At 40.1% G+C, this 24,634-nt stretch overlaps 1 protein-coding gene across 1 annotated transcript in view; it reads left to right on the top strand.

Moving 5' to 3' along the window:
* LOC141991641 (putative neutral ceramidase C) overlaps positions 1-23,795 on the top strand; it is a 33,635-nt gene extending 9,840 nt beyond the window's left edge. Inside the window, exons 7-20 of the mRNA XM_074959977.1 lie at positions 2,367-2,487; positions 4,689-4,814; positions 5,696-5,782; positions 9,886-9,990; positions 10,121-10,202; positions 10,856-10,971; positions 12,671-12,765; positions 13,463-13,502; positions 14,978-15,073; positions 15,269-15,364; positions 16,083-16,232; positions 17,341-17,400; positions 18,834-18,922; positions 23,606-23,795. Coding sequence (XP_074816078.1) covers positions 2,367-2,487; positions 4,689-4,814; positions 5,696-5,782; positions 9,886-9,990; positions 10,121-10,202; positions 10,856-10,971; positions 12,671-12,765; positions 13,463-13,502; positions 14,978-15,073; positions 15,269-15,364; positions 16,083-16,232; positions 17,341-17,400; positions 18,834-18,922; positions 23,606-23,795 — 1,453 coding nt within the window. The remainder of the gene's footprint in view (positions 1-2,366; positions 2,488-4,688; positions 4,815-5,695; positions 5,783-9,885; positions 9,991-10,120; positions 10,203-10,855; positions 10,972-12,670; positions 12,766-13,462; positions 13,503-14,977; positions 15,074-15,268; positions 15,365-16,082; positions 16,233-17,340; positions 17,401-18,833; positions 18,923-23,605) is intronic.
* The last annotated feature ends 839 nt before the right edge of the window (positions 23,796-24,634 follow it).

The following is a 24,634-nucleotide window of genomic DNA, read 5'->3' as shown; positions in this document are numbered from 1 at the left end:
CACCTCCCCAGGCTGCCTCATGGCCTGCAGCACTGCCCAGGATCTCCTCAGTGCAATATGCTGTGGCCCTGCCTCTGGCACACTCCCTACATCGGGGCTTGTGAAGGAGTCCGTGGAAAGCGGCTCTACAGCTGTCTTTCCCCCATAGCAACTGCACCAAGGGAATCCTCCCCTAGCTGGATACAGGGCTTTTAGGGTCACTTTATGCTACTCTGGCCCTTTTACCCAATGCAAAGGGGCTGGAGCAGGGGATGAGGATCTTTCTTCTTGAGTCTATTTCTATAAAATGCCCCATATATTGTGTAAAATATGCCATTGTCTCGCTAAGGCCCTGACTTCATGTGCTGAGATATCATGTAAAATGGTGCATGTCAGTAACTCATTTTCTATTAAGCGATTTGAAGCGGAGTGTTTGGCTGTACAAAGTTCAGAAGTCAAGGCCAGGCAAACAAATAACAAAACTTGCAATACTTACCCAACTTTTGAACTTTCCCATTTAGCCCAGGGAATGAACAGCTGAGTGGGGTCCAGCTCTGTCACAAGGGCCCTGAAGCTTTATTGTGCAGGGGGATTTTTGTACCTCTTTTTTCACCTTGCTGCACACAGTTGGGCACTCTATAGGTGAGGGGGAAAGGTTTGTTACTTAGGCAGTTTGTAACATGGAATAAACCTTGTTATTTTGCAAGATTTTGTATGCATTCATATCACATGTCACAAAGTGCCATAAAACACCTCCTTGCATTAAACATCACGATGCAGACATATTAATAAACATTGCGAATTTATAATATATACCTCTTTACTACGTGAGACTGGTGGCAATTACTGAGCCTAAAGCTGAAAAACAATTTGCATTACAAACTCCTCTTTTATAATTCTCCTAACTTTTCAAACCTTTCACCTTTTGAGTTGAACATTTCTGTGCTTGGTCCCTGCTTTTTCTTTCTTTCTGTGAGCAAAATTGCTTCAGCCACTTTTTAGTGACAAATGGGGACAAAGTGCACTTTTCCACTGTGACCACCTTTTTTCTGTGGGAATAACTCCAAGAGTTGGCATGTAAACAGAGCTCGATGACCAGTATGTGCTTTTAAGTTTGGGGGGAAAAACTGAATCTAACAAAATTATGAATATTTGAAAATGCAGAAGTAAGCATGTGCAGTCAGACGTTCAAAGATGCAGTGAGCATATGACCACAGGTAGTGAAATACACAAGTGGACACTAGGGGCCTATTAGCTTTTAAGCAAGGGCAAGCTGATTTGCTCTGGGGAAAGAGGATGGCAAGCTGTGTCAATGAATGGCACATGGAGTTGATGTACTTTAAGCTTCCATGGGAAAACAATGGAAGTTTTTTCATGTACAATCAGAATTGTGCAATATAAACGTGTTAGCTGTGCCCTTAGAGTCTGATCCAAAGTCCATTGGGGTCAATGGAAAGACTACCATGGACTGCAATGGATTCGGATGAGACCTTTAGCCCGTCGTTCTGTTCTTTGGCGAGCTGACGTCTGTTATAGAACAGGGAGCCTTTATTTTTTACACCTTTATTTTTTCCCTTAAAAAAAGAGAAGGAAATCAAATGCAAAAAACTGACTAAATTAATGATGTACTTCTAATTTCACAGAAGTCAGGAAAGACAAAAGTTCAGGACAAAGCAACAAAAGTAATTTTGCCTCCTTGTTGGTATATTTTAGGATAGTTGTGTTACTGAGTGTGTGTGTAGCCCACAAACCTGGGACTTCGGAACCTTAGTACATGAGCCTCTATTGCATGAGCCAAAAGCCACATGGCTCTGAGCTAAGGCTGTAGCAGACCCATTAATTTCCAAGTGGTCTTGGTGCCACTAGAGGGGACAGAGTACCGAACCCAGAAGGTGTGTGGGTTACATGATCACAGGTTATTTTAGTTACTAGTATATCAAACCTAGTAAGAAATGATATTGTGCTATATCCTCAGCAGCCTGCAGCTTGGGGACTGGGGCCACACTGCACCCTGATCCTCAAGCCATCAGGCACTGATCTATTCCTGAGAAGCAACTCACAGCAGCCTCAAGCTGGGCCAGCTGCACTGGTCCCCAAGGTCTCATGAATTTGGAGTACTCTTTGGTAGTAGGGAAAGAATGGACTTCCCCAAGCTTTTGAGCATGACAGCTGGCTGTAGCTAAAGGTAGATTTTGATCAGATGTCTGTATTCAGGTGGAGGTTGAGAGATGGAGGAGGGAAGATGGGGCAGCAACTCAACATTTGCTGATATAGCTCCAAATAACTACCTGGCTCTTTTTCCCAAGAGGAAAGATACCAGTAGGTCAGCTATAACTAATATTAGTGAATGCATTTCCTTTAATATTTGTTTTCTGATTGTTTATTAGCTGGTTTGCAATTCATCCTGTCAGTATGAACAACACAAACCTTCTCGTAAATAGTGACAACGTGGGCTATGCATCTTACCTCTTTGAACAAGAGAAGAATAAAGGACTGCTTCCTGGAGAGGTTGGACTATGTTATGGCTATCCTGAGGAGTGGGGGATAAAACATAAATAAAAAAGGGCCAATAAAATGTCTTTTATGGATAGATGCAGTCTCATTCAAACCGTGATCGTAAACTGCAGGACAAATACTGCAGATGCACAGTAAAGACCTATCATACATTTTACCATCTACTTTTTCCAATTATAGAAAAGAGAAATTACAAGGCAACTGCTGACTATGTATTGCTTCCCAAAATAGCAATTGACAACATTTATTTAGATTTCAAGGGACATTGCGATCTGATAAGATCCAAAATTTGATCTAGATTTTTTTAAAAAACCACAATTTTCTAATGACATTTGGTTCAATAGGAACTATTCACATGCGTAAAGTTGAGCACATGGGTAAGTGGGATTGGGGCTTTGTAGGATTGGGGCTTTGGTCAATTTCACTTTATCATTGGTTTCTATGCAGTTCCACTTTCTGGTTTTCACAGGTTCTTGGAATTCTGCAGTATTTGGAATTCAAAAACTGTAGGACCATATTATTTCTTTGAAAAGACAAGATTTTAATTGAAATGTAAATGTATAGTTAAAATAGAAATGGGTGAACCTCATGAAGTACAAGTGTTCAGAGCCCTTTGGAACTATTTAAAAAGTTTTTTCTATTAGGTGAACAGCTGTAAAAAGCAAACCTGACAGAAGTGGTGCCCTATTTATATCCAGCATAGAATATAAATTCACTTCTTTTCCCTTAGAATTTTTCTATTCTATTACATTTCCCCCCTCACAATTCAAAAGCAAGCTAATACCCATTAGATAGAGTCCAACCTTTCAAACCAAAGATGTTTGAATGAGTTGGAAATTAGACAAAAAAAGTTTGCTCATACCTACATGAAAGCATTTCTTTTAGAGGTTAGATTTTATAAAAACGTTTATTAAACCCAAGACCCCAATCTTGCTGCCAAGGTTGCAGTGCTATTCTTACTCAAACTAGCTAGACCAAAGCAATTTTGGATATGTCTACATGTGCTGCAGTCATACCTCTGATTGCAGTGTAGACATACCCTAAATTGACATGTTATGGAGGGTGAGATATGCCATCTGTAAGGGCTTATCAGAAAAGTTAAGATGAATCAACTAAAGCTGCGAAATTAAAGCATGTTCAAAAGCTGTGTGGATGCTCTCATGCTAGAGTAAAGTGACCTTGAATGAAAGCATCAACACAAAGTTTTAATGCACTTTAACTTACGCACGTTAGCATCACAACTTTAGTTAATTCATCTTCACTTCCCTGACTAAGAGGTGAATACTGCATGTGATGAATTAGTGTTACATTGTATAAATGTGTAATCTGTCCTTGATCACCCATTCAGTTTGCTACCTTTAATGCTAACTTCTGCTGCCTGTTTCTGTGCTCAGTGGCTCACTCAAATCATCAGAACAGAGAATGTTTTAAGCTAATCATCAGCTAAATCTGTCAGTAGAAATCATAGTGAAAAACAATGGGAAAGTCAAGCAAAAGTGATGGCAAGGATTGCTAGAATTCAATACCTATAAATAAGAATTTACAAGACATTGGGCTAAGTCTAAGTCACTTAACCACTTGTGCCTCAGTTTCCTCATCTGTAAAATGGGAATATCAATACTTAATTATCTCTAAATTGCTGAGATGTGTGAAAGATTAATGTAAAGTGCTTTGTGTTCAGGCGAAAGAGATATATAAATTCAAGGTAATGACCTTAAGTTTCTATTTGAAATGTTTAAAAAATCCTTACTGCAAAAAACGTAGGGCCTACATTTTCAAAAGTAATGGTTTTTAGGCACTGAAGGTTTTGAATGCCCAACTTGAGGCACTGACTTAGGGGGCTAGGTGCTCAGCATATTCCTGAGAATCAGGTTCCTTTAACGTCAGTCAAGTTGGGCACCCAAAAATTCAGTCATCCAGAGCTACTAGTCACTTTTGAAAACTTCACCAATGACCTATCACTGCCAACTGTATATGATATCAGTGATGATATGATTTTGCACATGTTGTCTGCAGTCCTAGGGGAATTTACACAAGCAGTTTGTTATTTTAGCAGTTCTTGTTTATTTCACATCGTTGTATTACATGACGGGATTTTTTTTATTGAAACACCAGTATACATCTGATGTCCGCAGGTTGATGGCAATCAGTGCAAGAGACAGAAAAAGCCATAACACTTTATTTTCTTTTGGCAGGGATCTTTTGTAGCAGCCTTTGCATCATCCAACCTGGGAGATGTATCACCCAATATCAAAGGTCCACACTGCATAAACACAGGAGAGTCATGTGATAACCCCAACAGTTACTGTTCAGTCGGTGGGGTAGGTATATATCATTTTAAGGTAGATTTTAAGTATGGAATTGCAAATATAGGGCCAGATTGTGGTCCACCCTGCTGTAAAAAGATGTAAGGTGCTCCTATAGTCTCCTGTACTGGTTACCCATATGGGCAGCCTCCTTGGGGCTGCCACTTACTCATCCAGTACAGCAGGGGTCTCCAAACTTTTTGGATCGCGCACCCCCAGGGCCAGCTCTAAGGAAGCGCAAAAAAAAAAAAGAAAAGAAAAAAAGAGAGAGCTGCCGCCGAAGAATCAAAGGTCCAGGAGCGCTGCTGCCCCCATGCCAGCAGCGCTCCTTCGGTGGCGCACCTCCTGCTGTGCACCCCCAGGGATGGCCTCGCGTGTCCCCCGCGGGGCGCACGCCCCACTTTGGGGGCCACTGCTGTACAGTGTTGCTAGCATGCTGGGGGGATGTACACTGTGCCATGGGTAAAACGCTGATTTCAGGGAGGCAGATTACGACTTTCAATATGCAGCTGGACTACAATACAAAATCTCTGGGAAGTTTGGGTAAAGCATAAAATCAATATAATATTACAGTAAATAGCAGAGGATACTGTACTGAGGGCAAAATCCTCCATATTTGAACTTACTGCAGGTTGCCACAGAAATTCCAGTCTTCCATGAAAGTCAGCACTGGTGTGCTCAGAAACCACAGATCTTGCCACAGAATTTAGTCCCAGTTTATAAAACAGAACCTGGTGCATGGATTAGTTTGTGTTCTAAAAGCAAAGATTTTTTCATGAAAGTGATCGCAATAATTTGTGCCCTCATTCACAGAACAATAAAAGCTTGATATTGCTAGAAGGATGTCTTATCAATTTACATTTGTTTAATTATTTGCTTTAAAAAATCCTTAACAGGCTAAAATGTGCATGGCTGCAGGTCCTGGCAGTGATATGATTGAAAGTACAAAAATTATAGGACAAAATCTCTATTTGAAAGCAAAGGTAAGTTAAACTGGGCTCTTTTTACTTGTGTATTCAAATGCAATTATTGGACAAGCCAGTAAACATTTTCTTTTTGACAAGTGAGTTTCTGAAATTTATTTTGCTAGAGATATTCTCAAAACATGCGGGTCAAAGCTGCAGGCCTACAGCTGTGCACTTAGATCCATATTTATGTACCTAAGTAAAAGTTGTCGGAAGTTCAAAGCAGTCACATTTTTATTTAGGTACCCAATTTTAGGCACCAGCATTTGAAAATGCTATCTTTTTATCTTAGCTTCTCTGTTCCTCACTGTACATTTCTGTAAAATGTGGATGATACCTACCTACCCCACAGAGAAGGTGTGACACTTAAGTAGCTAATGTTTGTAAAGAGCTGTCTAGGTCCCCAAACTCACAAGGGCACATGACCCTTTCACATAGCCCTTCAGTGTCTTGGGTTCCCCAGAACCCCAGCTTCTCTGGAATCAGGGCTGCCTGGGGGGGAAAGTGGGGCAATTTGTGCCAGGCCCCGGGCCCCGCAGACAGGGCAGGGGCAATTTCGGCTGCAATTCGGCTGCGGATCTTTCAGTCCCTCTCTTCCTCGGCGGCGGCACTTCAGCGGCAGCTCAGTCGCTCCACTTCAGTCCTCTGTGGCAATTCAGCGGCAGGTCTTCCTGTCCTCTTCTTTCTTCGGCGGCACGACTTGGGTCTTTCTTTCTTTTTTTTTTTTTCCTGCTGCTTGGGGAGGCAAAACTGACTTTTTTTATGGAAGGGGCCCCCGAAATTGCTTTGCCCCAGGCCCCCTGAATCCTCTGGGCGGCACTGTCTGGAATATCAGTCCTGGCAAAATTCTTCCAAAATCTGATAACTGGGCACATATGTCATCATAAGTAGCTGGGCTCTACTTCTGCCACAGAAGCTAGGGAACAGAACCAAAAGGTTCACCTTTCCCCACACTTTACATAAATTATTATCATTATTATTATTTTTACACCAGCTAGTAGAGGCAAACCTTTTCCTACAGGAAGTGCATTATGTATGTATGTATGTATTTATTAATTGCATTGTGATAGCTATGACCTGGGAACCACTTGATGCCAACTTGCAGCAGGCACTGGGTTGCACAGGGTTTTGCAAGTATCTCCTGAATCAGAAGTCTGCATAATAATTCACTAAAGAGTAGCAAGAGGTAGTAGCCCACTAGTCATCGCAATCACTGCAAAAGGTACGCATGCATAATATGTAAGAAGGTATGTGTCCATACTGAAAATTTTATTATTGAGGCTGGTAACCAGAGTAACAGACCTCAGGGGTGTTCTTTTCAGGCAGATGGTAACAGATGCTTATCTCCCTGTCTGGTAATTGTGCAGTGCGTATTGTCTTGCCTCACAGTGCATGACAATTTGCATACTGAGCCTGAGGCTAGTCAGGAGATTATGATAGTGACAGGAGAGAAAAGCCACAGGAAAAAACAACCAGCAACCAGTGGATTGATCTGATATATCTAAGGGTACCAAGACACACCCAGAATCCTTCACCTAGGAGACAAGTTGACTGTGTGTCTTGCCTCATAAAAAAGGAATCCCAGCCTGCTTGGCTGGAAAGTGCTGGTGAGCGATACTTTATTAGACAAGAGAGTAACTTGTTAATTAAGCCTAGTCTCTAGAATGTGTGTTATGGTTTTATTTTGTGTGTAATCATTTGTTTCCAATACTTGTTATCACTTGAATCTTTATACTTTGTTAATTAAACTTTTACTTGTTTTCATTACAAACTAAGTGCTGTATGTTATGTGGAACAGAGATCTGAAGTGTAACTGATAAGCTGGGGCATATTGTTCCTCTGGGAGCAGCTGATCCATGAATACTGTGAGTGCCCAGTGGAACAGGGGCTAGACATTCCAGGGAGATCCTCCGAGGGCTCAGGGGTTGGAGAATGCCTATTCATAACCTGTAGTGAGTGGTGGGGCCTGTGTAGGCTTAGAGGGGAGTGCTTGGGTTGCCTCTAGCCAGTGGAGTCTGAGCACTGACTCCTAGCTGGCATAGACAAAGCTTCCTCATGCTAAGGTGCCTCGCAACCCTGGGTGCTCCTGGGAAGCATCACAGTAATGTTCAAAGGCCCAGTCAAGATAGAGACCTCACCATGATGCTAGGTGGTGTGGGTGGCATAAGAACCAATATACAATAGACTATGTAGACTAGAACTATGTTATGCACTGTAATATGTCAGAACACAATAAATATAGGCCTTCTCCACTTCATAGCTAGACATGCCCCAAAATGCTTTTCTTTCCTGAAAGAGAGACCCAAGAAAGCCACAGATTTCATTTTTCTTCTAACCTGAAATGGATTCTCCTTTATCCATACTATCTATTTTAATGTTTGTCAAGGGCAGCAGAGGAGGAAGTGCGATACCATTGCGCTTGGAGATTTCAGTGTCAGCAGCTTGCAGGATCTGGAACAGATTCAGTAAATTAATGACAACAGCAGACTTGATTATAGCAGTTTTCTTTTTAATTGCCATTTTTGAGTGTTTGCAATAGAATTGCTCTAAAATGACAGTGATTTGTAGGTTAGTGGATATTCTAGTCTAATAGTACATTAGGGACTTGCACGTGTATCTAATTTAGAGGGAAATGTTTTTCCATATATGACCATTGTGGGTGGTGGTACTATTGGATTTCAAAATATACATACCATAGTAAAATGATACTTCACATGGTTACATGAAATGTTACCAAATCTGTGTAACTTCTATTAATACTTCATATGTACTAGTTCTATGAACTATGAAAATTACTCATTGTGGAAGATACCTTTTAATGAACAATTATAAATGAATTGTGAATTTAAATAAAGGAAATTTATATCTTTGAATTATGAATATCTAATGATCAAACTAGAATCAAAGAATTGGGAAAGGTGTTTTCAAGCAGGTACATTTCCCCAAGGAGAGGGTCATCTAGGTTGGTGTTAAGATGAGAGAAACAAAAAAAACTTCTACTATAAAATTTGATGAGGCAACTTCTGTTCCTTAATTTTAGTCATTCCTTTTTGTTACTAACTTTATAGAATATCTTCACAAGAGCTTTTCCAGGTACTTGCGTGAGCTGTGCAACTTGTTTCATTTTGTATAATCTTTCTCTGCTCCCTATTTGATATTTGAAGCCCTAATTTAATTTTGAAACTGCAATTCAGAGGTTCTGGATTGGTGGACTGCTGAAGGTCCACAGAAAACTTGCTACACACCTCGTGCTAATTTTTCTCCTTATTTCCGCCTGATAAATGGTATGCAAGGCAGATACAAATATTATTCTTCCCTGTAAGCAATAGCTGTAGTTGCCATAGAGATGTTATGTGCTCAGGAATGCGAAAGGAGATGGTCTCTGCAACTGAGAAAAAGAAGGGGAGGTGATCCCTGAGGACACTCTCTCTATTGAGGTATGGCCCACATTGCAGAAAAGTTAGAGAACTCCAGTTCCAGTTAACTTATTTTTAGACATTTGCTGTCGGACACCCTCTTGAGTTACTCATTCATGGAGGAGAAAAGTGAGGTTGGTGTGAGTGACCATCTGCCTATTGCTTATAGGCAAAGTCACTGATGGAATCCTCTGCTCATGGGTCACAGAAAGCCCGATGATGCTGAGAGATCATAAAGGAGCAAAAAGGTTTGAAAATAACGGCTGTGATCTCAGGAGAATAAAATTGACATGTTAGCTGAAAAAGGTCCCACTAAAGGCTCCTTCGAACACTACTCAGAGAGGTAATACTTAACAACAGAGAGGGTGTGCAAAGAGTGGCCACAGATAGATAGGGATGGTGAGGCATTGTTTATGCCCTAAGCAATGTCTGATAGTTTGGGAAGGATTTGGCTAATAAAGCACTAGCCTCTGTAACTGACCCACATCACAGAAACATGTTCTCAAAGATTTAAGCACATCATTTCTTCTACCTGAGGGACTAACGGCTTCCACCTGCTCCCAAGGAAGCTGAGATTGTATTAAAATAGTTCATATTTGTCTTGCATCTGTTTTTAACAGGTTCTTTGTGGTTCTATTTCAATAAAATATATTCTTTAGTTTTTGCACCCAGTGTTAATCAGTATAATATGTGTCTGTGTTTTAGGAACTGTATACTTCAGCTTCCCAGCAGGTAACAGGACCTCTCCATTCAGCTCACCAGTGGGTGAACATGAGTGATGTCACTGTCCAGCTCAATGCAACCCATACGGTAAGTACTGGGAATTTTCCTGCCTGTAGATAGGGAATCCTCATTAGAATATTCCAGGTAGAATTGTTGTGGTTTTACATCTGGAGTTGATATACTGTATATAATCTAATTTTAAAATACTTTTATTAAGGGTAAAACATGTAAACCAGCCCTGGGCTACAGCTTTGCAGCAGGTACTATTGATGGAGTGGGATTCTTGAATTTCACACAAGGTAATCAGAAGAACAGAGTCTGCAGATCTTGTTCACTGAGGTTTATTGTTTATGTGGCAATAATGCTCTTGGTCTTGTTCATGGAACTGTGCAAACACAGTCCCTGCCTCAAATAGCTTACAGTCTTAAAAATACAGACAAAGAGCGGGCGATAGGGATACAATGTATAAGGAAAGTGGCGAAGGTGAGAATTGGAACATGTCTTTTTACTTCCTCATTCATTCTTTATTTACAAATCTATCCCTAATTGCCCCCCTACACAACTATTGTTAGAGCTTTTATTTGATATTTTTAAAATCTTCCTTTATTTGCTCCCTCTTGCCATTAGTTCCCAATCCAGTGAGGAGGACGGTCTATTTTGGAGGAGGAGGAGGTTCTATTTCTGTAATTCAGGGTCACTACCCATATAGTATGGTCGCAGCCATGTTCAAAATGCTGATTGGTTAGAGCTGGAATATTTAAAGCAACCTCTGGGAGTTAGGTGTCCAAAATCCCATTTTAAGATGAATGGATTCAAATCCCCTAAACTCCCCTGAAAATCCTAGCCTAGATACGTAGATACTTTGAGGAAATGCAGGTGAGGAATTAGACTTTGTCAAATATACACTGAGAAAAACTGAAGAAATTGTATTAAAAGAGGTTTCTACTTACAGGTTCACTAGAAGGCCAGCCGTTCTGGGAAATTGTTCATAACCAGCTGCTTGGAGAGCCGTCCAATGAAACAAAAGAGTGCCACAAACCTAAGCCTATCCTTTTAAATACTGGAGAGGTAGAGTGTGTTAGTGTATATCACTCTGAGCACAGCTAACACTTAACTATGCTGGATTTTCCTGCCGAGAGAAAGGATATCCATTTCATTCCCGCCAGAATTAAACTAATGATGCAGAAGTAAAGGCAATGAATGGTCGTATGACACTAATATTTTAAAGGGAATCTTACTTTAAAAGACATGAAAAGGAACACAAATATATGCTTATCAATACTCTGAAAAAGCACTAAAAGAGACAGGGTTTTTATTAGGAAAGAAGCATGTTCTTCCATACATTCTTATTGTAGAACTTAAAAAGGGGGAAAAGACATGCATGCTTCATAATGAAGGAGACATGTCTTTGTGATAAAATATAGTGCAGAAAATGTTCGAGAATGTTTGTCCTTATATAAAGATTACTACTGTGATGCTAGAAAGGGCAGTTCGATCTTTGGTTACCTGCCAAAATATATAATTTCATGGTAGAAGAGTTTTTGACTTGTGGAAATGTCTGATGAGAAATTTGGACTAAAAGGGCAATGACATTAGAATTTTAAACCTTGTGGCTTGGATAGCATGTCAAAGTTCTGGAATATTTAATTATATAAATGTAATTATATATTTGTAGCTCCAGTTACAAAAAATGGATAGAAAATAACAAAATGGGATTTGTTCTGAAAAAATGTAATCTGGAAAATTCAATCTAAAAAGAGCCCATCTATACTGTAATGCCAAGGAAGTAGTCTTAGAGCTGGAATGAGAGTGAACATCAAATTAAAGATAGGGAAAGATTTCAAAAGTGCCTGAGTGAATTATGATCTTTAATTCCATTTTCAAAAGAGACTAAGACATCTTACTGAAAGCCAATAGGGTTTAGGCTCTAAATCACTTGGGGGCTTTTGAAAATTTTACTCATGATCTTGAAATATGATTTGGTGTTTTTTTTAAAACAATATCTTTTTGAGCTGCCAGTTCCTAGGCATCATGTTGTTTTCACCAGAGTGCTCATGGCTCCTTACTCTACGGTGTTGTTAGACTGCACCAAGAATGTTTCATATAGTTCTGGGCACCTCATTACCAGAAAGATATTAACAAAGTGTTTAAATCCATGGAGGTATTGACCCATGGAGCACAAAGAACTAACTATAGATGAGCCAAATAAAAGTAAAAGAACTAACTATAGACGAGCCAAATGCCAACTGAGGAGTGATATGATCACTGCCTACAAGTATCTGAAAGAGAGAGGAATTATTTGAAGCAGGTCAAGTAGGTAAATCAGAAGTAATGGGATAAAGTTAAACACAGGAAAATTTCGAATCAAATCATTCTTAATGGTGACATCTATGAGACTGTGGAATAATGTCCCAAGAGAAGGGAATGAAAACCCATTGCTTCAGTAATTTAGAACTGAACAGAACAAAGCATTTAAGAACATAGGATAGGGAAGAGTGTTGCATGGGCATTTAGACATACTAGATAATACAATAGGTTTCTTCCATTCCTAATTAATATGGTTCTGGTTGAATGATTTAATGCATGAGTAGCCCAGAAGATAAAGTGAGACAAAGCATTAATTTTCTACAGACCAATGTAAATTTCTTACAAAAATAAATGTTTGCATCACTATTTTTATGAATATGGAAAGAACAAAACCAGATTGTATCTCATGGTCCTTATTCAAAAAAATGTAACACTATATTCTTTTTTTTCTTCTTCCAAGATTTCATTCCCTTATCCATGGCACCCTGAAATAGTTGATGTTCAGCTTTTTACAATTGGGTCCTTGGCAATCGTTGCTTTACCAGGAGAGCTGACGTATGTACTATTTTTACTCTTATTTTGTGTAACAAAGAAGACAGTTTTTATATCTAAAGAACTCATAGTACTTGTGTATGCATATTTTTTATGGAAAGGATATAAAGCCAGAAACTACCTTATCACTGGTACAATGTGATATGCAGCCACTGTATGTCAATGTCCATCCTAATGTTCTAACACAGGTGCATTTTTGTGTGTATGTGTGCGCGTGCAGTCTTTAACTGGACACATGGGGATTCCCTCTTCCCTATTTTTAGACCAGCAGTTGCTGATCTATAGTTGAGGTTGAAACTGGCTTCCCATTCTTATAGCTGATCAACTTTTTTGACAGAACCATTTTCCATCAGAAAATGTAGTTTCAATTCAATGGACAAAATTAGGAAAATTCTAGACCTCAGCCAGGGCCTGCATGATATCACATGTAGCTGATCAATTATTTATAGTCTCTTTTCCACATAGTGATGGTGATTTCTAAATGCCAAACTGTTATAAAGGGGTGGGTTCTTCTTTGGCTCTAACTATACAGATAATTCAGGTGAGATTCAGCTGAGCATCCAGGTTTTGGGAGCCTTGTGTGATCCAAACCTTTCCTACTGATGCTCGTCCACAGTCATTCCAACTCACCTTGCACTTCAGTATATCACACTTTCTCTACATTACTGGAGTTTAACATTACTATCATAATACTTCACAGGACAATGTCTGGACGGAGACTACGAGAAGCTATTAAAAGTGTAAGTTACTGGCTAAAAACTTGAAGAGAACTTTTCTAGACAGCAGAGTTTATGGAATCTTTATTTTCTTGAGTCTATCATCTTTCTCTTGCCTCATACTGATATTGTTCCTTGGGGTGTAGCTGGAAGTGTAATTTCCTACTTGAGTAGACCTACCCTCTCAAGCTGTGATTGATCTAGTGCACAAAAAATAGAAATGTAGCTGCAGCAGCGTGAGTAGCGGGATTGACTAACTGCCCGAGTACATACCTAGAGTTTTAGATGAGATTGTACTCAGGGCGGCTGGCCCCTCCTGTCACTAGCAACGTGGTGGCTAGTCTTCTGTTTTTAGCATGCTAGATCCCATTGAACTAGTGTAGGTGTGTCTTCTGAAGCTGGAGCTTACATCTCCAGCTCCAGTGTAGACATACTCTTGGTCTCACATATTATGAAGGTATTTTTTTAAAATTAGTTGTGTATCTAATACAGGGGCAGGCAAACTTTTTGGCCTGAGGGCCGCATCGGGTTTCAGAAATTGTATGGAGGGCTGGTTAGGGGAGGCTGTGCCTCCCCAAACAGCCAGGTGTGGCTCGGCCCCCGCCCCCTATCCGACCCCCCCTGCTTCTTTCCCCCTGACAGCCCCCCCTGGACTCCTGCCCCATCCAACCCTCCTTGTTCCATGACAGCCCCCCGGGACCCCTGCCCCCATTCAACCCCCGTGTTCCCTACCCTCTGACTGCCCTGCCCCCTATCCACACCCCCACTCCCTGAACACCACCCCAAACTCCCCTGCCCTCTATCCAACCTCCCCGCTCCCTGCCCCCTTACAACGCTGCCTGGAGGATTGGTGGCTGGCAGCATTACAGCCGCACTGCCCGGCTGGAGCCAGCCACACCACCGCACAACACAGAGCAGCGGGTCAGGCCAGGCTCTGCCCCAGCTTGCAGCCCCGCCGCCCAGAGCATTGTGCTGGTGGCGCAGTGAGCTGAGGCTGCAGGGGAGGGAGGACAGCAGGGGAGGGGCCGGGGGCTAGCCTCCCGGGCGAGGAGCTCAGGGGCCAGGCAGGAGGGTCCCATGGGCCAGATTGCCCACCTCTGATCTAATACCTATCTATCAATCAGCATACCCCACCTCCCAATACGGCAATAAATAAGGCCACCCAAACAAACATGGGTAAAATCTTGCCCCACTGATATTAATGGGAATTTTGCTATTGATTTCACTGGAGCCAAAATTTCACCCACTAACTCTATCAGTGTGGTGCCACCATGAGAATGATTAGAAACACTGTGAAAATCATAACATTATCCATCCATCATACTGAATATTATTTATTATTTTTATTCATCTTATTAATGACCACAGAAATGTCAATACCTTCTTCTTGGACCAACATGGCTACAACAACACTAAATAGAAGATACGACATGCGATGAATATAATTGTATATTTAATATTTATTAAAGTAATTATGTATTTGTACCCATCTTTCTTAGGAATTTGAATCCCATGGGACCCAGGGAATGAATGTCGTAATTGCAGGCTTGTGCAATGTTTATACCCATTATATTACTACTTATGAAGAATACCAGGTAAAGAAAATAGCTCTAATATAGGACAAAGATGTTTACAGGACATGTTTAACATGCATTTTTACTTTTCAGTGATAATTTTCACGGGAGTTTAGATGCCTGTGGAATAATTTTTCTTTTTCACAAAGAAATGAAAACAGCAGCAACAACAAAATCTGTGGAAGAAATGCAATGATCTTTTAATCTCTTTTGTAGGTTCAACGATATGAAGCAGCATCCACCATTTATGGGCCACACACTCTTTCTGCTTATATTCAGTTGTTCAGAGGACTGGCCAAGGCTATTGCTACGGTAATAAAAGATCATTTGAATCCAGTGTACACTTTCATATTTATATATTCTTTAGAAGTGAGGTTTACATAATTTTTCCATCCTATTATTTTAAATGCCATGGTCCTGATTCTCTGATCTGATCTAACTGCTGTATTGCTCTGGCAGTGCAAAATCACCAGAAACCAGCCTAATCAGCTCCCTGGGAATTTCCCTTCAGTAAACAGAATCTCCAGCTGGTACAGAAGCAGTATAGTAGCTCTATGTGTCCCAGTTCCTGGCCCTGCCATGAGGGTGATGTCAGTGTAGCTGGAAAAGCCTCTGCACTCTGACAATTCCTGGCTGCTAAAACAGCCCTGTTGATCTGTGGACAGCTGCATGTACGTTAGATCAGCCCTTAAGTTGTTGCAGCTTTTGCTTGGGGCTGAACAGGATGCTAGCTCAAGCAAGAACAGAGGAGCTGCAACTTGGTGTAAAGTCATATGGAGATAAGATCGAAGAATGAAGTGGTGCTGAAAGTGGCATATAAATAAGAACCCTCTCACTTTTTTTGGTCACTTTCTTATTCTTGGCATTACGGCCAATTAGAGTCATTGTAATTAATTAAAAAGACACATTTGACTTATTGGATTTTGTGAAATACATCATCATCTGTATATGACATTTTGTCACAATTGTTTCACAGTAGAATTGACAAACAATATTTCTGCTTATTAAACAAATGTTCTTTTTTTCCTAGAATACAGTTCAGGATTTGCCAAATGGTCCAGAGCCAGAATTCTTCAGCATAACCAACATAACTTTGTTACCTGGTGTTCTTGCTGATGTTGCACCAATCGGTAAAAAATTTGGGGATGTGTTACAGGAAGTACAACCACAGTACAGAGTGGTAAGACTGTCTGGGGAAATATCATTTATTTACTACTAGTCTGAATACTTGTCAGATTCTTAACCGTCTTCTTAATTAGTGTGGGGTCTCTACAGAGACATAGGGCCAAATTCTGCTTTCGATTACACTGATGTTAATCAAAATTTACATCAGGATATATAAGAGCAGAATCTGACCCGTGATATCTAGACTAAGTAATCTGGAGCTTGGTTGTGATAGCAATTCAGTTTACCTCTGCGTGAGTTGCAAGAAAAAGTGAAACTGAAATAAAATAATAATAAAAGCAAATGAGAACTGAATAAGTATTCTGATGTTTATATAGCTGACATGAATGTCAAAATGCTCCTTTTCTTCCTTATTCTTTATAGCAATAAACCAAACATGCCCCTTGAATATGAAATTCACATATGAATGAATTACTGAGTAAAGAATGTGCTTCTGAGAAGTGGATAATCACATCAGTGTTTTTATATTAAGGTTATTTGTCCTTATTTTAGAGCACCAACATAGATATAGATATCCTATCTGCCGAATGTAGTTAAAATCAGTGAATAAAAAAAAAGAGCCCTTGACATCTCTCTATGAAGGAGAATCTTCTTCTTTCTATACATAAAATGAGGATTCACTGTGAAGTAGCAATTGTTGCGTTATAATGTTTTGAAACAGAAGTCTGATTGTCCTTTGATATACTTGCTTTGGAATCTGAATAAGATAAAAATGTCATAAGGATTAATTTTTTTAAATACTTGGCAAAATTAGGTTATAAGCTATTCAGAACAAGGGTCGTGTCGTCTTATCTGCACACTCTTGGGTGCAATAAAAGCAAGTGGAAGGTGTGAAGCAGCTACAATCTAGTACTTTAACCTTAAAATCCCACCTTCTTTTTTTTTTAATAGCTCAACTTACTGTCACATAATGGAATTCATCCAGCAGACAGGAGAGGTGGAATGTTAAGGCACTGTACATAGTGGAATTCATGATAAAAAAATCTACAATCCAATAGCAACTATTAAAATAATACAGAAATGTTAATAAAGATGTCTTAAATCATTGATTTTATTATATAACATATAGTCCACTCTCAAAATAAATTCTAACATTTCCTCAGGGAGAAGTTGCTGAAGCAACTTTTGTAGGTGCGAACCCCAGGAATTCTGCTCAGAACACTGTAAGTATAATTAAATTATGTTAGATTTTTCTATTCTTTCACAATGGCTAATGTTTAATTATTGTTCTGCTTGCTTACATGGAGGACTTTGAGATGCACCTTTCTAAAGAAAGATAAGGAGAAGAGAGAGAGAGTAAAATGAGATATAGAGGGAAATTAGAGGGGGAAAAAAAAAAGCAAATGCCATGGAGATAGAATAGATCAGACATGGAAAGAGAAAAAGAGGCAGAGATGTTAGGCCTGCTCTACACCAGAAAATTAGGTCAGCATAACTGTCTCTCAGGAGTGTGGAAAATCTACACTTTTGAGTGGTGTTGTAAAGCCAACCTAAGACCCTATGCAGACAGCATTAGATTGACAGAAGAATTCTTGCATCTTCCTCTCGGGAAGGTGGATTACGTACAGTGAGGGGAGAGCCCCTCTCTTTGGTGTAGGTAGTGTCTACACTGAAGTGCTACAGTGGCGCAGCTAGAGTAGCACAGCTGTGCAGCGATAGTGTTTTAAGTGTAAACATATCTTTACAAACACACACACACAACTCTCAGAGAAGAAAATATTATTTGAACTCTATTATTTTATTTTATTTCGGTGGTCAGTTGAATTAGTTGTAAACTGCAGGGAAGAGTCACTGAAGTTTATAAGTTTATAAACAATGATTCTTGCATATTATACTAAAACTATCATACTATAACTAGGCATTTACCCTAGGATGAATACTGCACATTAAAACAATACATCCCAGATAAACCCTTCATTTTGGAATGTTTATAAATCACAACAAATGATATAGGTAAAGTGTCCTAAATATAATTTTCTAAACTTCCTTTAACTAAACACTCATTGGAGGTCATATAAAAACACGTTCACCCTGTTTGTACTTACATGAGTTACTGACTTCAGCATATTCTTTGGGGCCTTACATTACCAGAAGCCCTTTGATTGTAAAGTTCCAGCTTGGAAGTTTGTCCAGCTAAGGGGATTTTGAGCATTGAATAGGAAAACTGCACAAAGTTCAGTCCTAGATAATTCATGAACTCTTCATACCATGTGAATCAAAATTGCACATATGAGCAATGCAGAAACCTTTTCTCTACATTCTGGTGCAATTTAATGCAAATCCAAGATTTCATTCTCAGAATCAAAGTTCAAATCATTAACGTTTTTTTAAACATTTTTTAAAATAGAGAACAGACATGTCGTATTGGTTATTTTTACTGGAAATTTGTTAAATACCATATATTTTGCAGTCTTCTTGCAATGAATGTGTCCTTTATTATACCCTACATTATATGTACAGCTTAGTCTTGTTATGTTTTGCCAATAAAAAGTTAAAACAAAGAAAAAAAATCTGTTCTTCAATTTTAAGTTAAGCACTAGAAAGCTTACATGATTGGTCATTCAGTATCTGACTAGTTATATTAATTTTATTCCAGACTCACCAAACCTTCCTTACAGTAGAGAAATATGAGAATATTTCAGGAAATTGGCATGTAATGTATAATGATGCCTCCTGGGATACCAGGTGAGTAACTCCCCCAGAACTGACTCTGTTTCACAAATTCCACTGAGTATTAAGGATTCAGTGAACTGCTTATAAACGGGGGTGGCTCTACCAATTTTGCCACCCCAACCAGTCCCCGCCGAATTGCCGCCGCGCCCGGAAGAGTGGCGGAGCTGCCGCCCAAAAGCTGCTGCCGAATTGCCGCCGTGGGACACGGCCTGCCACCCCATTCTGAATGCCGCCCCAAGCACCTGCTTGGAAAGCTGGTGCCTGGAGCTGGCCCTGCTTATTAAAACCCCAGGGACCATGTTCTGGGACTCTTTTGCATTTTCCTCAAAGAGGTGTACACTAACACTGTAAGAGTGTTAATTGCACACACACATTCTAACTAGCCACTGTCTCATGCACAGTACCCCAGTGTAGTTTATGCCTATCCTTGTATAAAAGAGTAACCTGCGCACACTCTGGGGATACTTGAGCTATGGCTGTGTCGGTAAAATGCTCAGGTCACAGCCCCCAGACCTGCCTTTGAACATCAGCAGAAGGTCTGTGAAGCAGCCTTCTTTTTAGGTTGGAATTCAGGGAGCAGAATCAGAGTTGGAACCATTCTGCCTTGTGATTCCCCTTCTGGATGTGACTTTCCTTTAATGTATATAAACAGGAGGCAGATTTTAGAATTACTCACAATTACGTATAACCATGATGAATTACTCACAATTACTATCAATATTGTGGAATGTAAGATAAATGAATGAACTACCTCCTTCTGCAGAATGCATTCATTGTTTTAATAATTTTTAATTAAATACTGCATTTTGCACTATAGTACTTGTAAAGTAACTTATATGGACTAAAAAGGTTGCCTCAAGCCCAGTCATTGAGATGCAAGATGTTGGTTCACTAGAAAGTCAAAAATCTTTGCTCTCTGCACAGGACTTGGTTTAGGGGTGACTTTATGCAGCTTTTGTACTTCCCATATTCTGGGGCTGCCTGCCTGGAGGCCAGCTGGCCCATGGCATAAATTAGAACAACCTCAGGGCTGCTTTAACTATATGAGGATGCTGGTCCAGCAGATGAACATAGCTGAATCACAAAGGTTTGGCCACATTACTTCTCCTCTGGCAATGGCCTCTGCACCAGGTGATGCAAAATGGAGGGAATTGCATAATGTTGCTATGCCAGCTTTATGCCACATTGGGATTTGTCTTTTGCCATGGGAATTCCCAGCAGTGGGATCCACAAACCTTGCATTCCTTTGTATTCAGTGAAGTGATGCAAGCAAGCCATAACATGATAGACAGGCCTGAGGAGCCTTGAGATCTGGCCACAAAACTTTAGGGCTTTTGATATTGTGAGTTTCTGCCTGAGATATACCCTCACATTCCCCAGCCCCAGTGCATTACAGAATAGTAACACACTGTACAGAGTTAGGCAGTGGAGATCACTCCATTTTGGTGTTACCATGTCCTTTTCTGTGGTGGAAATGTAACAAAAGCCAGCTCTCCTTAAGCCAGAACTTTCATTTTTTTGAATACTGTGGTCTGTATGGCAAAGTCTATTGTACATGATGTCAGTGACACTTGGCACATGCTGAGTTGAAAATAAATATTTAAAATGGCATTTTAAAAGAATCCACCTCTAGAAACTAATTTGTGGTTTTGTACAACCTTTTGCAGAGCTCTCACCAATACAGCATTGAGAATATACAACTAAATCTTATTTCATCTTAAGGAAAATCATGGTGTGAACCAACTTGACAAAACCCATTTTTGTTAAAACATTTTTATTACATTTTCTAAACAATTTGTATTTAATGTATGGAAATTCCATGGAGATAGTACTATCTGGCTCTCACGTAGAGCTTTTCATCCATAGAGCTCATAGTGTTTTGCAAAGGCACGTAAATATCATTATGCCCATTTTACAGCTGGAGAGGTGACTTGCCCAAGATCACTTAGTAGGTCAATGGCAGAGCTAGGGGTAGAACCCACATCTCCCAATTCCTAGTCCAATGCCCCATTCACCAGTCCACACTGCCTAACAGTTGGATATTAAAAGGAGGATATAAAAGGTTTTTTTTGGGGAAAGTGTTTAGTGGCTCTGATGTATGTCCCAAAAGTGGAGAAGTTTCATTTAAAAAAAAAAAGGTGGGGGGGCAGTAGAAATCAAATGTGTGGTAGGACCGCCAACTTTATGGGGAATGCATGTATCAGGAAGAAAAATAGTGTGGCTTTTTAGAGCTATAATCAGTAGAGTTAATAATGTTAAGATCCATACAAAGAATACAGAGGGGTTGTTTATCAGATCCTTGTTCAAAGAAGTTATTGCCTAATCTGATTAAAAACCGATGACTTATTTACCTCCTAAATATCAGTAAAAGGAAGGATCCCAAAAAGGTCCATTTCAGGATCCTGTAATGTTGGAGATATTCCAATAAAACATATTACACTTCAAAAGGAGAGAGACAATGTTCCCACTATAACAGATTTACATCAGTAGATTTTGTTTCTCTGAATTTCTAATGGCTTCTTCCTGGTAGTGCATAATTTTCTCTGCCTGAGTGCAACCAATTGCTTTCTGAATCTGATCTGGTACCCAAAGGACACTGATATTAAATCCACTGTCTCCTGAGACAGCTTCTGACACACTTTAGTAGCATACATAACAGCACTAAGCTTGGAGTTTTAGGAGATGGAAATCATGCCTGTGTTTATGGAATACAAACTGACATGCCCCTTTTCTACCAGAGGTTATTCTGGCCTTTTCCAGTGTATCTATGTATTTTGGGGGTTACGGGGATTGTGTAGCGAGCTCTCTTATGTTGTCACAATATATTAGGATCCCCATTTCTGTAAATTTTCCTCCTAATATAATTTACTCAGATAAAGGTAGTGCTGTGTTTCATTACTTGTCAGTATTAATGTATAGTATGTCTATGCTTAGCAGCCTAATAATAATTCCAGAAAGCAAAGTAATGCTACAAACAAGGAATTTCTCCTTTTTTGAGTAACAAAATCTAAAACATTTAATAAAATTTCTATGAAAATTCCCACAAACTTGAAAGAGAAACTTCAATAACATACTCACTGTTATAATATTGAAAAGACTGGGTACCATCACACCCTTATTTTTGTTAGTGCACAAATAAACAAAATAAGTAAAGAGGTAAGATGCTGTAAACCATTGTGAACTCCATGTATATTTAGGGGAAGCATTTTCCAGTTACAGTATTCCAGAATAATGGTCCTATTTAATCACACATGCTGACAGAGAGCACACATCTCTGACATCCATACCATTTAGGATTTAGGACAGCAGATCAATGAATAGATGTTTATTATTGTTCTTTATTGGTAGCACTGAGGATCCCAGGATCCCATTGTGCTAGGCTCTGTACAAACTGAACAAAAAACAAGGTTCCCACCTCAAAGAGATTATAATCTAAGTACAAAACAAGACACAACAGATGTTGACAGTCACAATAGACAGGACAAGGAGGGAATGAATATGGAGATAAACTAATCTATTTTATAACCCTGAGAGGTGTTTCCCATTGGGGCTAGCTGGAAAAAAAACAATTCTGTTTCACAAAAAAATTTAGAGGTTTTGAAATTTGTTTTTATTCTGATGTAGAATGAAAATGAGACCTTTCAATAAAATTTGTGAAAAAGCATTGGGGGGCGTGTGTGCGTGTGAAATAGCTAATAGTGTGGTGGTTCAGGCTCTCACCTCGGATGTGGGAAACCTGCCTGATTTAGAGCAGAGCCTTAAACCTAGGTCTCCCACACCCCCAGTGAGTGCCCTCACCACTGGGCTATTTGGGGATCTTACTCTCACACCAGAAATTCCATCTTACAAAATGTTCCCAACAATTTTATTTGTCAAAATAGATACATAAAACATTTTGACAGAAACAAGTATTGTCAGCATTTTGGGGACTAGCTCTGTTCCCCGTAGGACATGCATCCCTGCTGAGACACATTGGAGTAGGCAGTGGGAGGAAGTTTTGCTGTTCTGATGTATACGGCACATGCTCTATTGTTAAAAAATTCAGGCTCCAGTTATATCAGCCTAAGGCGGTTCAGTTTCCTGAGCCCATTTTTAGCAATAAACATGAGGAAGGGGATGTGTGATTCTGGCACAGGTCTGGGACTCAACCTTATTTAGGTTCAATTTCCAGCTCTTTCACAGATTTTGCCTGACCTTTCACAATTTTCTTGCTCCATCTGTGTCTCAGTTCCTCTTCTGTTAAATGGGAATAATATTTTCTCATCTCACAGGGGAGTTGTGAGGGTAAATTCATTAATATGTAATAACCGTGATAATGATGTTGGGAGGTGCTCATTTAATTCGCTATGGGAGCCACATAATTACCTAGTCAGAAATATTTTTATCTACAGAAATAACCACTTATTTGTCATTTAGTGTTCCCTGGTGTATTTCATTGCTGTGCATTGTGTTATTAACAAAGCAACAAAAATAAAACACAGTAATTAAAAAAATCACAGAATCCTCTTGGGACAAATTGAGCCAGAGTGATTAGTTTAGTGTCTATGTCACTTGTAGTAAAAATATTTCTGTTCCATAATGATTTGGCATTCAGATATGTTTAATTCAGCCAGTTAGAGATCTTGGCTGGACTATTGCAATACACATTAACATGGATTATATTTTTTAACCTGTAGTTTATTATTTTTCTATTAGATTTTACTGGACCAAAGGATTGCTTGGCCGCAGCAAGGCCAAAGTAGAATGGCATATTCCAAGTTCTACTGAACCAGGGCTCTACAGAATACAATACTTTGGGCACTACAAGGTTCAACCAATTCTGAAGCCAGCTCAGTTTTACCCATTCAATGGCACATCTTCAGCATTTGAAGTTGTAAAATTGTAGCTACTTTCTCCTTGGGGAAAAAAGGTTGCTTCATAGGAATAGTGTGTATGTTCCTGATTTTATATAAATATATAATTTGGAATTGTTGCTAGAGTACCAGTAATTCAATCTTGTTCTTGCTCTTTGGAATGATTTGCTCTATTTGATCTTCAGTCCTCCTTGGCTGTTCTGATGTATTTCCATTCTGGTTGCTCGTGTCCAGCCCTGTTATCGCTGCAATCAACTCCCACTCTAATAAATGATTCACCATCTTTTTAAAGTCATCGACTGCACTTGAATTTTCATTCCTTATTTAATATAGAGCACTCAGAAAGAGTTGTTTCCTAATGGGGGTTATTTCAGACAATCCAGTCCATATAATACGGTGACCATAGGTGTGCTTACGGGGTGGGCCGGGTGTGCCCAGGCACACCCTAATTCAGGGGTCGGCAACCTATGGCACACATGCCGATTTTTAATGGCACGCTGCTGCCTGCCGGGTCCCAGCCACCAGCCCCGCTCAGCCCGCTGCCGAACCCAGGCCGGGACCCCAGCAGGCAGCAGCGTGCCATTAAAAATCCTGCCCGCCCCGGCCCGCTTTTCTCCACCCCTCCCCCGGCAGGGTGAAGAAGCTTGGTCCTGCCCGCTGCTGCTGCAGAGCAGGCAAGTTTCCCCTCCCCCGCCTCTTCCCCCAGCGTGCTGGGTTCCTGCCCCTCCTCCTCTCGCTCCCTGCGGCCGATCAGCTGATGGCCCTTGCGAGGGACAGGGAGAAGCAGAGCCACAGCCCGCTGGCTGCTCCGGGGAGGAGGCGGAGAAGAGGTGGGGGTGGGGAAGGGGGGTGGAATCAGGGCTTATCCCCT

The sequence above is a fragment of the Natator depressus genome, chromosome 7 (assembly GCF_965152275.1).
Source record: "Natator depressus isolate rNatDep1 chromosome 7, rNatDep2.hap1, whole genome shotgun sequence".
Taxonomy (NCBI): domain Eukaryota; kingdom Metazoa; phylum Chordata; order Testudines; family Cheloniidae; genus Natator; species Natator depressus.
The sequence above is the reverse complement of the archived record's forward strand: the minus strand, read 5'-3'. Positions and strand labels throughout refer to the sequence as shown.